The sequence below is a fragment of the Aedes aegypti genome, chromosome 1 (assembly GCF_002204515.2).
Source record: "Aedes aegypti strain LVP_AGWG chromosome 1, AaegL5.0 Primary Assembly, whole genome shotgun sequence".
Lineage (NCBI taxonomy): Eukaryota > Metazoa > Arthropoda > Insecta > Diptera > Culicidae > Aedes > Aedes aegypti.
This window is the reverse complement of record NC_035107.1, coordinates 173,966,066-173,981,128: the sequence shown is the minus strand read 5'-3', so window position 1 is coordinate 173,981,128 and position 15,063 is coordinate 173,966,066. Positions and strand designations below refer to the sequence as shown.

At 39.5% G+C, this 15,063-nt stretch overlaps 1 protein-coding gene across 1 annotated transcript in view; it reads left to right on the top strand.

The window, feature by feature from the left end:
- Positions 1-14,023, top strand: part of LOC5570605 — a 291,060-nt gene extending 277,037 nt beyond the window's left edge. The window contains exons 7-8 of the mRNA XM_021853699.1: positions 3,088-4,038; positions 11,351-14,023. Coding sequence (XP_021709391.1) covers positions 3,088-4,038; positions 11,351-12,862 — 2,463 coding nt within the window. The 3' untranslated portion in view covers positions 12,863-14,023. The remainder of the gene's footprint in view (positions 1-3,087; positions 4,039-11,350) is intronic.
- Positions 14,024-15,063: the final 1,040 nt, after the last annotated feature.

Sequence of the window (15,063 nt, the reverse complement as noted above, 5' to 3'; positions counted from 1 at the left end):
AAAGCGTGTTGACGGTTGTCCAGAAAATCGTTTTTCTCGAGGTACTCCACCAATCTGCGATTTGCCATGCGCCCCATCATTTTTGCCAAGCAACTTTTTAAGGCTATTGGGCAAAAATCGCTGGAATCGTAGTTTGTACCACAAGCCTTCGGGATGGACACTACCAGGCTGCATTTCCAGATGTCGGGTAGGGTCCCAACTAACCATTCGCTGTTGATTAGGTCTAGCGCCTTTCTTTTTCCTATCGGGGGTAATTTTTTCAACATTGGGCAGCCAATCTGGTCCGGGCCGGCAGATTTTCCTTTAGCCTTGATTAAGACAAAAAGGAGTTCGTCCCTGTTGAATTCCTTGTTGAAATTTTGAAGGGGAAACCTGGCACTTGTGTCATAGCCAAAGCGGCGTTGGTGGGTTGATTTTTTTCGGAAGTCAAGCGGGTATCGATAAAAGGACGAGAGGTCTCCAAAGTAGTCGGCCAGGGCATCAACGACCGTGGTTGGATCCTGGGCAGTGCTGGAAAAGTTCGCATCACGAAGCAGCTCACGAGTGTATACCAACGCATAACAAACATCACAGACTCGGGATCTGGCTAGGTGTGAGTAAGCCCGCACCCGTCTGCTCGGGAGAACATGTCAAAAGAAGTAGCAACAAGCTCGCGAGCGTTTACTCGCGAGTAGCCGAGCAAGGTGTGATTTATTATGGTTTTGACAGACAAATTAATTGTATAACCATCATATCGACAGTAAACTACTAGTTTGTAGTCAAAAGCCCTTGAAAACCATACATCTCGGAGGGTAAACAGCTTTTTTCCCAAAAGCACAATATGACTCTGAGCAGCTCCGAACACGTTCGCGAATCACTTTTAGCTTCAGTTACTCGGGAGTCGACAGATGCGAGTAAGCCAGCGCTCTGACGCTCGGGAGCGTTTGGTTTTGTTTTTGTTCCAGTTCAGATGAAGCGTTCGCCACTTTCCATCACTGATCCTGGGTCGTTTGTTTGCCGTGTTTGAGTGAAAGACCTCAAGTTCCGCGCGAACCCTGGATGTCGTTCACCCTGCTGTATAGTTCCGCGGAGGACTGGTTATCGTTGATTTCGCCGAGGAAAATGGTTCACGATTTCTCCTTGGCTTCCCGGCTGATCAACTTGCATCTATTGTTCGCGTTTTCTCCGGATCGCCGGACGGAATGCGATGTTCGATGACTTACTGAGGCTGCTTCTTCCGACGGGTCTTGAGATTGTTGGCTTCGCCGACCATATCGCCTTAGTGAATGGATGGAGGAAGTAAAGTTGACAGCAGCACTCTCTATGTCCATAGCTTAGGAATGGAAGAAGCCTAGGAAACTAGGACTGGCCCGTCACAAGACTGAGGTGATGGTGGTCAACAGTCGTAAGTTCGAGAAACGAGCGCTTATCTCGGTAGGTGATTGCACCATAGATTTCAAGCGATCCCTTAGGTATCTTGGGGTAATGATCGATGACAAGCTCAACTTCGCTAGCCACGTAGAATATGCCTGTAAAAGGGCATCTACGGCAGTATCGGCGCTTTCGAGGATGATGTCTAACAGCTCTGCTATGATCGCCAGTAAACGCAAGCTCCTGGCAAGCGTGGCACTATCCATACTAAGGTATGGAGGACCAATCTGGTCAAAACGCTTAGAACGAGCAATAACCTAAAGCGGTTAGAAAGCACGTACAGGATCATGTGCTTAAGAGTAGCAAGTGCATACCGAACGGTATCTGAAGAGGCCATGTACATCATAGCAGGGATGACGCCCATCGGGCTCATCATTCCGGAAGATGTTCAATGCTTCAACCAAAGAGGTACCAGAGGAGTTCGCAACGCGCGTAAAGAGGCAACGCTCAGAGGTTGGTAGCAGGAATGGGATAACTCTACTAAAGGTAGTCCATTATTCCATATCCATTATCCATATTCCAAGTGATAAATCTTATTTTTTATCACCACACTTAATGGTTTACATTTTGACATTGCAACAGAATTTAAAATTTTAAAAATATCAGCCTACCAGATGCATTTGATGTCACCGTAACCTTAATCCTCTAATACCCAACCCCGCCTTTAGACGGGGTACACTTTGGAATTTTGTGTATTTTTTCGTAGCTCGGAAATCAAAATTATTTTATTTTTGGCTTAAAGCTTGACTCATAACACGCATATGAGAAAAGTTTTTTATGACTTTTGAAACTTTTTTGTATTTTTGAAAATTGTTTGAAAAATTGTATTCTTATATAACTTATAAATGCCCGGGGTTAATTTAACGTGTAATATAAAAAATCGTACCTTTTATATTTTTATACGATCGACCTATCACAAAAGAAGAGCCAGGAGGTATCAAAATAATTTCAAACCTGTTTTTCCGTTAGTTACACGGAAAATAAAATACGCTCCGAAAAAAAATTAAAAATGTAATATTTTTAAAAGTACCACAAAAATTTAAATTTTTATTATTGCCAAAAATCAACAACCAGAAAAGGCTTCAAGAAAAAGTGAAAAAAGTTAGGGATGTTCAAAAATAAAAATTATAAAAATCAAAAACCAAAATTCAAAAATTTGCGAATAAAAATGAATAATTGCCCAGAACGTGTTTTATAACGATTTTAGATAACGAAAAATAATATTTAAATCGAAAATAAAAATTTGGGTATTAGAGGGTTAAGTGTTCGGAATATGAGTCAAAACGGTACTTGCTTTCGACCTAAATATTTCCTTTCATGGAATTTAAATCGATATAAAAGCAATCACTGTTTTACTCGATTTTTTTCCTCACAAATGCGCAAATTTGGTTCTAGAAGCACAAAATATGGTGCGCACACTTATGGACAAAACAATTTTGTATATTTTTAGGGGGTAACCCTAAAATTTTGCATGAGAGTGTAAGCTGACCAATAGTGAAACTATTGATTACCAATCAAGTAATTATTAACTTCATTTTGATTTATTTCGAAAAGCTAAGCGTATTGCCAACAACTTTTATTCAAGCATATTCTATAGACATGCTTTTTCAAAAGTCGGAAATTCGAACAAAGCCGTGTAGTAACATTCAAATTCATTTATATTATTTTTCGTTTCAGTATGATCCAAAGAGTCGCCCCACGTTTACCGAGTGCGTCAAAAAGTGCACGTTGTTGTCAGACGTGTGTGAAGACAGTTATAATCAACAGCAGCATAGGCATAGTATAAGCAATGGCACTAACTCTAACACCGTCCTATCCTCGTCATCACCCGCTAACGGCAATGGTCAACCCACACTAGTGACCTCTTCCCCTGTACATATTAGTAGCAACAGTAGTAATGCGAATGGTACCAGTTGTAACAGTAGCATTAGCGGTACCTCGACGGCACCGATTGTAAAAAGTGTAATTGGAAAGCGAAATTCAATAGATGTAACCAACATCAGTCCTACGAGTGAAGCAGCTCAACTGGGCAAGGAAAATCTTAGCCGTGAAAATAGCTTAAATGGAGACCGCGACGGGGATAACCCTCTTCACCATCGGAGATCCTTATCCGAAAACGTTATCGTGTTTCCACCTCATACTACGCCTAGCGATAAGGCGCGCTACCACATGTATCAACGAGCAAGTAGTAAATTGGCTGAATCCGTCATTCCTGAGTCGCCTACGTATTCGAATCAAACGCTGCGGAAAGTGGCAGAGACGATGCTGCTGAAAGATCCACAGTACAAGCTTCGAGCTAAAACAGACCAAGGTGGAATTCCCAAAGCGAATCCATTCAGTGCGCTGTCGCAGCTAAAGGGCGTTAAGAAGATTCTTGGGCCTAATCCGGCGGTCACGACATACAGTTCGGGAGATTTATTCAGTTCCTGTTTCGAAATTTCTGCACCCTTATTGCGGGAATGGAACATAGTACAAAATCGGAACGCAAAAAATCGTGATGGTTTGAGCAGCGGAGGTAGCAGCATCGAGGGCCAGCCAAAAAGCTTACCAAGCTCACCGACATCGCCGCGCAAAGAATACTGCGATGAAGAGGAAGAGGACAGCGTAACGATGAAAGCTAAAGGACCGGTGAGTATCCTTCATTGTTATGTGGGGTTCCTTTGAAACACAAACCGCAAATGCAGCTAGAAAACTTTGGTCCGTGGTCGCTACTCCAGTATCGCCACATCAGCTGTACTTACACAAATTGACGGCTTGGGACTAACAGACACCTTCAGTGTATAAGGTGAAACAGTTTGAAATCAGCTTCTATGATCGCACTGAAATTTCAAAGGCACAAATCTCGCGAAGGAAGTTTCCAACAACAGTGCACTTTTTATTTTGGCTTTGTGAACTAGCAGAAAATTTAAAATAAGAAGATCAGAAACGTTTGCTAATTATTTCTCCAATAAACGCGATAGGAAAAAATAAAATATTTCTCCAGTTTAGTGCTGTTGAAAACGTGAGTAGGGGCATTGTGACGGCCATCTTTGTATTTCGAGATGTTTCACCATAAGTGATGGTGATCTTCTATTTTTAGGCAACAATGGCGCCTGTCACATCAAACCGATCTGATTAGGGTAATAATTGATGATGCATTTTAACGAGATTATCACAGATGTTCGAATCACAAAAGGTCGAAGACATACTAGCCTACCACAAAAGGCCGAATTACAGAAGGTCGAATCACAGAAGGCCCAATCACAAAAGGCCGAATCACAAATGCCGAATCGCAAAAGGCCGAATTGTAGCTGAAAATTACTAACAAGACGATTTCTTTTTAAATGCGGTTATGCCAGTAAATAGTGCAAAATTGAGGATAGAGGAACTGAGGCGGCAGAAGGTCGCTGAAGTCTCCGATATCGGTGTGCAGAGCATCGAATCGGTGTCATGCACACTACAAACCGAGACTTTTGCAAACAGAGGATATTGTTTCCCTTTTTAGGAAAGTAAGCGTTTGCCCGGTATAATGCCAACATAGTCTTTTACGCAACAAGTAAGGAGAAAGGTTGCTGCTGGAGTAGGGTGTAACAAATGTTCAAGTGCTCATAAAATCACTAAACTTACTAGGAATACTTTTCATTGTATATTTACCCTTCCAGTTGTTGCGAGGTGTCTTCATCTGTATTTTGCAAAATACAACAGCGTAACTACTTAAGTATTTGATAGGATAGCAAAATGTTCCATTTATAGGAAATTATGAGGGTCTTTTCTTAGACGACACACCCAAAAAACACAAAGCATATTTCAGCTGGATAAACTTTTATTCAGCTAATAATATTACTTGAGTATCTTGTCCCGCCTTACCCTCCTGTAAAAATGTTCTAAATATTGTACTGAATGTTTGCGGTTTACAATACAATCTGCCGTTATACGTATAATTGTCCCATGTTACTTTTTGTGCGTTTTGACTTTTTGTCATAAAACAGTTTATTTTTACGTATATTTTTAGAAAACACTTACCAACAATTAGCTTTGTTCGGGAACTCAATGAAAAGCAAGCCAAGTCAATTTGTCCCAATGTTAAATTTCCACGCATAACTGTCTCACTGCTGTATTTCTACGCATAACTGTCACACTATACAATTCGCTGCGCTGATCTCGAACAAAATATTCAGTAGGCAGTTTTGATTTAGCTGGTCTTTGGGATAATCGTTTTGAACATCTTCTTACGTTGGCTTTACATCCCATGTAGAACACAACCTGTTTTATGTGTTATGTCCCAGAATGTATGAGCACGACTTCGACATACTTCCATTTCAAGACTAGTTAAGATAAAAATCTGATTTTTATACATTTGATTACTGTGCCCAACAATAGGTGATTGCAATTTTTTAATGAATAATTTAATTATCAATGTGTTGATTACGTAACATTTCTTTGAATCATCTCTTATCAATCTTGCAGAAATCGCATTATTTTTGAGCGACTTCGTTTAACAAAATTTGTTCTATGTCAGAAAGTGCGTATAACAAAAATCTGAAAAACAAAATATCAGCGATGATATGATAATTGATCGGTCTATCACTTATTCAAATTGAAATTTTAAACTTAAGCATGTAAATTTTTATTGGATCTAAAAATCAGATTCCATCCGTGGTCGATTTGAAAATGGTCAAAAAACAAATCCTTATGTTTACATAAAAACATGAGTAAATCAAAAATTAAAGTTGTCTATTCAAGAGAATAGGGGTTGACCTTTCGTAAATCTAAAATGTATTATTTGAATTACTATTCAAAATGCCTGCCGAGTTATAACTTCGTTGTTGTGATGTTGTCTCATGTGGAGGGAAAAGTTCGTGATTTTTCGAGTTCACCATGGTTTCAAGTGTTCTTTAACAAAGCCAAATAAAATTTCAAACAAATTATGTGGAACATTCTCGATACAATGTACTTGAACTCATCATGATGAAAGATTCTGATGAAAACATTTTTTACTAGTTATTTTTCAACAAAAATAAAATGTAGGGTGTGTGCTGACCAGATAAGAATTGATTTTCTTAAATCAAAATTTTCAATGTAAACGATTATAAAATCAAACAAATTTATTGCAGATGCTGGTTTAGCCTATAGACAATACAAACATATAAAAATAATTGATTGTTTGGAAAAGTACTGTGATTTTCATTATCAAAGTCGTGCCCATACTTTCTGGGGCACCCTATATTATTTCTCATCTGTTTTTCAATTAAATTCAGTTGAATTTTCAGGGTCCATCACAAAAGTTTGAGGAACCGCGGTCATCGATTAGAAATTTACCGTAATTTTGGTTTCATCACGGGGAGTACTGAAATACTCCCACTTGAAGAATCAGTAACCACTTTAATTTCGAGTCCATGGCTTGTGACAAATCAACTTCATGATTTTGCAAACCAAGTCTAAATAAAAATAGTTCGACCGTTTTTGGATGACTTGGCCACATGCTAGGTTATTCACCATTTCACTGGTGGAAGTGGCCGTTATACGAATCTAAAACCTGGCTTGCAACATATCAATTTTCATGAATTTGCAAATCAAGTCTAAGGGTGGTTTAAATGTATTTGAATGACTTGACAAAAGTCGGATTGTTTCGAATTCCCGGTTCCCTGGGGGAAATGACCTCTAAACTGTCGGTTCTGAAACCTAGCAGGCAACATTAAACTTCATAAATTCCCAAATCAAGGCTAAAGAAGGGTAATTCAAAGGTTCTTGGATGACTTGATAACATGCCAGGTTGTTTTGGATACCCTGTTCCCCAGAGGAATTGGCCATTATATTGGCGGTCCTGAGACCTATCTTATAAACTCTCTAACTTACTCATCAACTCTTTCTTTCATCACTTATACATTTTCTCATCACACATACAGAAAACTTTGCTTTCTATCCCAAAATATAAAATCGTATTTTTTTTCAGTTCCCACGCGTGGCTCCGTTTGGCACATGTCACTTGAGCCTTCATTAGGTGCCTTAACATAGTCTTGAGGATATACGTCCTCTACATTCGGTACAATCTAAACGTAGAACGGTCATCAACAGCAGGATGCTTAGCACCAGATTGGTCACTACTATCAGTGGGACTGTTATGCGTAGAAATTCACCAAAAACCCCGTATTTCTAGGCGTAACATTCCCCCTTTGAGTTTCGTAGCTAAATTTACTTTATTCCCTCAATACAAACACTTGACTCTAATAAACACGGTATTCTTTATACTATTGAAAAGATTTCAATTTAATTTACCACACACCTGTTCAATACGAGGCCTAAATGTGTTAAAATCTTTAAACGCGCTTTTCTCGATTGCATATTTTGGAACATGGGACAATTATAACGACAGACAATTGATTCTAAAATTCCTTTAAGGGCTGTTTGGGCACATCAGGAGTTAATCATCAATGTTAACTTCCTTTTCCCGATCAGCCTAGATAGCCGTGTAGTGTCGGTAGCGGTTGTTTCAATTGGCTAAGAATTAACACTACGGACTGCCTGTTCCGGTGGTAAAAGTCCACCTCACAGGTGACCTCTAATTCATGCAGCTTTAAGCTTACCGTGCCTAAGAATGAATGGTTAGGGGGGTCTAAATAAAACCTAATCGCAAACGGAGCCTGTGGAGTACCAGGGCGCCCTCTACAGTATAATGCCCTTCCTGTGCTACCAGGAGCAATGGTGCAGGTGACCTTGTGTTTCTCCGAGATAATCGGCTGCCCTTCTTCAGTCTCAAGCCTGAGGCAAAATAAGGGTGGGATTATTAATACGTTGTACTTTAGTTTAAATTTTCACCTTTATGGTTCCGCATTATGCGTTTTACACAGTGTATTCTGTGCTTTTTGCCTTTGGCGACTTTTAAGAGATACCGATCAGTTTTTTTTCGCTGCTGGTCTTTTTCGTTCTGAGATTGCGAAAAGCTTAATCCTGCCTAGTTTGGGTAGTGGCTACGGTTAGGATAGCTTAGTTAGACCAATCTTCAGCATAAAATATCAGAAACGATTAATCTTTTTAGACTCATGTAAATGGTACAGCTCAAGTAGCGCTAGTTCAAAAACCTTACTTTTGTGAACTTTTATCTAGGTAACCTAGTGGACCCAGTTTTTGTTACTTTCAGAAACATTAAATGGCAAACTCGCGTACCATACCTTGTGCATGCGTGCTCGTAAATAGCGCTGACGTTGCTACACTCATTTCTGAGTTAACAACCAGAGATGTATGTGCTGTCACAATTGATATTTCTGTTGGTGACCTCAATAGGAAATACGTCTTTCGTTTTGTGGTGTATTTACCACATGATGAACCATCCCAATGGATGATTTCAAACGAGTTGTTGTTTACTCCCAATAAAAGGCGTTCTGCTGATTGTGGGCAGTGATGCTGATACTCATCACATCATCTGGAGCAGCTTAGATATCAATTTGAGAAGCTCCAGTCTGATGGAATGCTTAAGTATTTCAAATCTTGGATTACTTATAAAAAATCGCCCAACCTTCATGGTATCTGCTAGAGAAGAAGTGTCAGACATAATGCTCTGCTCGAACAGAATCAGTCACGAGTTGACGAATTGGCATGTATCAGATGATGAATTATTATCTGATCATCGCTACATCTCTATATGAACATATGAATGTAAATTCGCAGACTTTGCATTTGTTATACTCCATAAACTGGGAATTGGTTGTGACCAAATTCCATGGATTCTCTCCGTCCATTGGAAATCCTAGTGATTTGGATGTTTCCACTTCCGGTGAATTGAGACACAATTGTCCTTGCTTCGAGTGTTCTCACAATGGCTTGTTACTTTGCTTATAGGTAATGTTCCTCACAACTCCCTTCGCGGGACGATGTCTGGCTATTTGTAAAGGAATATGCCAGATAGTCAGGCTGATTTTAAAGCTTTTGCTTCGGCTATCTCAAGGTCGAAGCTTGTTATCGCATGTCGAACTCAAATTGAGGAACTGAATTCAGTCAACTCTGTGAACCTTGTGTGGGTACCTGGTCATTCTTCCATCGCTGGAAATGAATTGGCTGATAAGCTAGTTCGCGATGGAGCATCGCATGACTTCATTGGCCCTGAGCCGGCTATTCCAATTTCGAAGTGCTGGGTAAAGCTTCAGATAAACTCTTGGGCGGCAACTCAGCACTAGCAATATTTGAATAGTTTGAAGTCAAACAAAATTGTACATTACTGAGCCATCTCCAAGGGTGGCGAAGTATTTAACAAATCTGTCAAAGCAGAATTGCAGTCTCTTGGTCAGAGCGTTGACAGGCCACTGCCGACTCAACTATCACATGGCAAATATTCAGCGTGCTGACTCATTTGTGTGTGATAGTTGTGACTCCGATTATGGAACTTCGTATCACCTGATATGTAACTGTCCAGTTTTTGCGCGAATGCGATTCCAATTACTTGGTAAACACTTATTAAGTGAAACTGAATTCAGAAGCCTGAATCTTCAGGAAATTCTGTTATTCTTAACCCGCTGTGGTAATGATCTATAGGCTCTCTTTACGCTCATGCGTTTTACAGTGCCCTTTTTAGGGCGCTGTTCGAACCCATTGTGGTATGGAGCTACATGCTCTCATTTCGCTTTTGCGATCTTCCCTCATCAAGGGAACCCACTCCTATTTCCTCCCATCTTTCCCTTCCCTTTCCTTTCCCATCGGGTAGATGATGAAATAGGCTCAAATATGGCGATGGCACAAATCTCCCAACTGGTGGGGAACGTGCCTTTGGAGTCGGCCTTCTGATACCTGATAATACGACCTAAATGTGTTAAAATCTTTAAACGCGCTTTACTCGATTGCTTATTTTGGAACATGGGACAATTATAACGGCAGACAATTGATTCTAAAATTCCGGCCGTCTGTGATTCGGCCTTTTATGATTAGGCCTTTTGTGGTTCGGCCTTCTGTGATTAAGCCTTTTGTGTTTCGGCCTTTTGTGATTCGGCCTTTTGTGGTAGACCCTTTTCAACTTGCTCTCAGTAGACCGAATATACCCCTGTATCTGCGCCAGTTCATGTGGGAAGGTATATTCGATATTGTCATCGAACTTTCAACAGCTAATCAGTGCGTTAAAACTTTAGTGTGTAATTGTGTGATCAAATCGTTATTTTCTAAAATGCAGAATATGTGTGTTTAAATATGTTCATTTTAGCTTTAAATAAAGAACCCTTTCGACTTACAACTACACAATGATCGACTTGCTCCCCTTATTACTTCTTCAAAGTAACTAAATTAAAGAAATGTTAAGCTTTCTGCTTTATTATTTTTGTATTGATGTGTGCTTGTAAAGCCAAAGTGTGCGAGACTTACAGTGAAGCCGTCGCCCTCGTCCGGATTATCTGCTGAATCTATTATTAATATTTCTTTTATAAGCGGTTTCTTCACCACCGCTTAGCCTTAAACCTAGTTTAACCATATTGGTAAACGTGGTTTACGGCTTAAGCGAAGGTGAAGAAATTGGCCCTTAATAGTGCTACTATAGGAACAATTGCTCCACAATAGGTGCAAGGAAGTTTAAATTTTATGCGAAACTATATATTTAGATCATTATTTGAACAAAATCGAGCTGTGAATCAGATACATAGCTCCTGACCTTCATGACAGAAAATATGTTGCAATAATTTATAGCAAAACGGTAGTAAAAACCCAGAATTCCACTATAGGGGATTTTCTATTAAGGGAACACCAAACCTACTACTTAAAACGACTGATCATATATGTGATAAGTTGGATAACTTTCTAGCTTCTTCTAAAAATATGTTTGAACAGTAAATAAAAGCTGTTGATTTGATTTCTCTTGCTATTGTTGTTGCCATAATTTTGAAACTTTCAAATGAACTGAATAACGTGCAATATGCGGCGGAAGGAATCTTACATTTACATACTTTGTAATCTAAGGATTGTATTGATATTTCTTTTCCAATTCCAGTGTAAATCCAAACCAACTGACCAAAACGAAAACTGTTCAACGGATGAAATGGTCAACCAACCAAGTTGCACGTTCTCTCGTAAAGTGTCCCTCGGAGGTGGTTCCGGAGTCAAGAAATATCGCGCTAATTTCACCGAACTCTCTAGTCATCCGCTTTATAAAAGTGGAGCGATTGAGACTGAATCGAATAGTCTGGGCGAATGTGTTGTAAATGGCGGAAGCTCTGCTGGCAACAACACAGACAGTGGCACCGAGGAAGGTGGAAACGATTTGATACCATCGTTGATAAACAGTGGCACAGGAAGTATTAAAAAATCGTCGTCTAGCGTGATTGGGGATGGTATTTTAGAAACTCCTAGAATATTGACAAGGAGAGGTTCGACTGAAAGTGGGTTCTTTTCTTGTTTGAACGAGGACTTCAGCACGTACAAATCATCCCAGTGTTGTTGCTTGGAAAAAGTAAATTTTGAATCGGCAGATCGATTATCCGTTTGTAGATGCGTTTACGGAGGTGTAAATAACATTGCTGGCAAACTGGATGATTTGGAGGTAGCCTCCAACCAAACCTTGAACGATAGCTCAAGTATTCTACTATATGACGAGTCATCGACGAATGTTAGCTCTTTGAGAAGTATGGATGATCTTGAGCTATCGGACTCAATCAGGAAAAAGTTCAATTACCGACACCAAGTGCTGAGTAACGTGGACATCGATGCACGATCAATCGATATGGGGCTAATCAATAGGCTTGCATTGGACTCGGAAATCAATAATATGATTCAAAAGAATCAATTTGCCAATCAGCTGTTGTACTGTAAAAATAGATCATCGTCAATTTTCACTGATAGTTCAGATGATATTAGTTCGCTGGCCGGTTCGGATTCGTTACTCTGGGATGATCGGTCGTTTACAACGATACCGAATGCACGGTCGGCACAAATTGCCAAAATAGTTGAGTATTTCGAACGCAAAGGTCAAACCTTCAAACCATTCACCGTACCTGATTCGGCTCTCGGATTCTCCGCGGGTCAAACCGGCTCATCCGCTTCGTCAACGTCGTCGTCGTCAGCTTCCGGTTCTCATCACCCATATCAGTATCCCCTTCTACACAGAGGCAACGCAGTTTCTGCCACCGACTCGGCCCGGAAGTCATCTAACGGATATTGCAAATATAGTCCTGCGGAAATCCGGCAACGAACAGAGTATGAAGCGTTTTGCTTGGACTTAGAACGAAAGACCTCGTTGACTGGCGTGCAACAGCAGCAGCAGTTTCTACATCAGCAGCAACCCCAACAACATCATAGACTGAATAACATTTGCGAAGGAAACGTTAGATCGAAGCTTCAATTGTTCGATAAGATGAAGCAACAAAACGGTAATGCGGCGGTTGCATCGCAGACCACAAATTCAGGAAGTAATAGCAGTATAAACAGTGTCAATGGAGTGACGGCATTGGTTAGCAGTGGAAGCAGTTCCAATAGTGGTATCAATACTAGTAATAGTGGACCATAATGGTCCCCGGTGTGAGCATAAATGTTTGAAATCAATATATGGCCAACGAATTCTTCACCACGATTCGGTTTCCCTTTTCACCTTTTAATTTAGACTTCCACGTTATAAATGCTAATCAGTTGCAGATTTAGCAATCAAACTGATTATTTTTTATTTCCCATAAGCAGTGCTGGTAGCAGGTCTCTTTTTGAGACTTGGTCACGATTTTGATGCGAACATGTAAAAAGTTTCTAGTGTCTGATGAATAGCCTTCAAAATTTCTTCAGGAAATCCAGCAGGGTTGTATCTTGATTTTTCCATGAATTTATATAATGTCTTAAAAAAATCCATTCACAATTTCTTGGAGACAGCCTTAAGAGAATCCCTGAATATTTTTTTTTTTTAAGGAGTGAGTACTGAAACTTGAGATATTCCTCAAATTGTTTTTGGATAAATTACTGAAGAAATTTGAGAAGAAGTCGTCGGAGTAATTTTTGCAGGTATCTTTAGAGAAATCTCTGATAGAAATCTAAACCCTCTTTTTTCCATGGTATCTCCAGAGCGCCATTGATTTCTGACGAATTTGAGGCAAACCGAATCAGATGAATACTAGGCAATAGTTACTAGAATAGGAACCAAATGTATGAGATCAATCCATGGGTCAACTAACTGTTTTAATAGTAAAATTATTGAAAAACAACCAACAATTTTAAAACTGATTTCAAAAAATTTTTCTTCAAAGTCGTGGGAAAGAAAGATTTAAAGAAATCCTGAATGGCAGTGTTGGTAGAAAATCCCTAGAAATCCCGGATGCATCGCTGGAGAAATTACTGGTTGAATTCTTAAAGGTGGCCTTAATAAAAATGTTGAAGCAAATCCTAGGGAGATCGATGGAAGAATTACTGGATAAATTCATGGAGGACATGGAAATTTCGGAAAAAAAATTCTTGAGAAGTTTCTGAAAAAAAAACTTGGATGGAGTCTCTGATGTAATTTCTGGACTTATCCTTAACTTCTGGTTGAATTCATTAAGGAAACTTGAACGAAACAGATGGAAGAAATAATAAAATGGACTCCTCCTCGCTTCGGAATTAATTTCTGATGAAATTTTTGGAGGAAATCTTTAAAAAATACATACAGTAAAACATTGTCTAACGCCACACGGAATTGAAAAAAAAAAAACAAAATAAATATCCTTAATGCAACCTGGTCACCGCCTGGTCGGATTCTCTGACAAATCCTTACGAAAACTTTTATCTCCTAATCAGTCTTGGGAACTGTGACCACAATTCACCACAGTTCATCGATTCTGCCATTCAACCAAAACACAAAGCAGCAGCAGCAGCAATACCATCAGGCGTTGCGCTGCCAACGGTTCACACACTGCTTGACTGTTATTGTCTCTCCACTATGTCCGTTTTCGGGCAGCCATTCCAAGGTGAATGATTGAAAAAAGTATTAAATCATTCAATCGCTAATATTTCGCTAGTGTTTTCAACCAATTGAAATCTATTAGCTCTAACAGAAAGAGCACAATCATTCCGTTGCAATACATATAAACAAGTTCAATTTCATGCTACCTTTATCGAGCAAAAATGCAAAACCCCGAAAACCGCAAAAATCGTGTCACCACTGTGCTCGAGTCATTTCGCATTCGGAGTTGAAAAACGTTAGGAAGAAGAAGATTACACTTTTGAAGAGCCGTGACATTTTTTGGTTTCGAACGGTCATGGTTTGCTCTGGATTTTGATGGTCGTGTAGAAAGATGTAAATGTAGAGGCGGTAAATGTTTGCTCCAGTACTTTTCTCATCACTGCTCCTAATTTGGTATCGTTTGGTTTCTTCTTATTGTCTTGGCTCCTGTTTGGTCTATTCTTTCTGGCATTAGGTCTCGAATGTTCCTATTTTTCAGACACTTAGTCGCTACCAGCCCTGAAATGAATTAATTGTACCGTGATTTATTCGCGATTTTTCATGCTTATGACATTATAACACACGCATTATAATTATAATGCAACTTTTATTCTATTCTATTCCAAGGCAATTTCAATCATTAAAACATTATTCTCCATAAAAAAGAATATGTATGATGAGGTGCCATAATCTAACGCTACTAATGCCAAACTGAAGCATAGATTCACAGCTTGACATAATGAAATCACGCTGAACAATAATGTTCGAGAAATTTTATTGATTTCTATTTTTTTTTCTAAAGGTGAAGA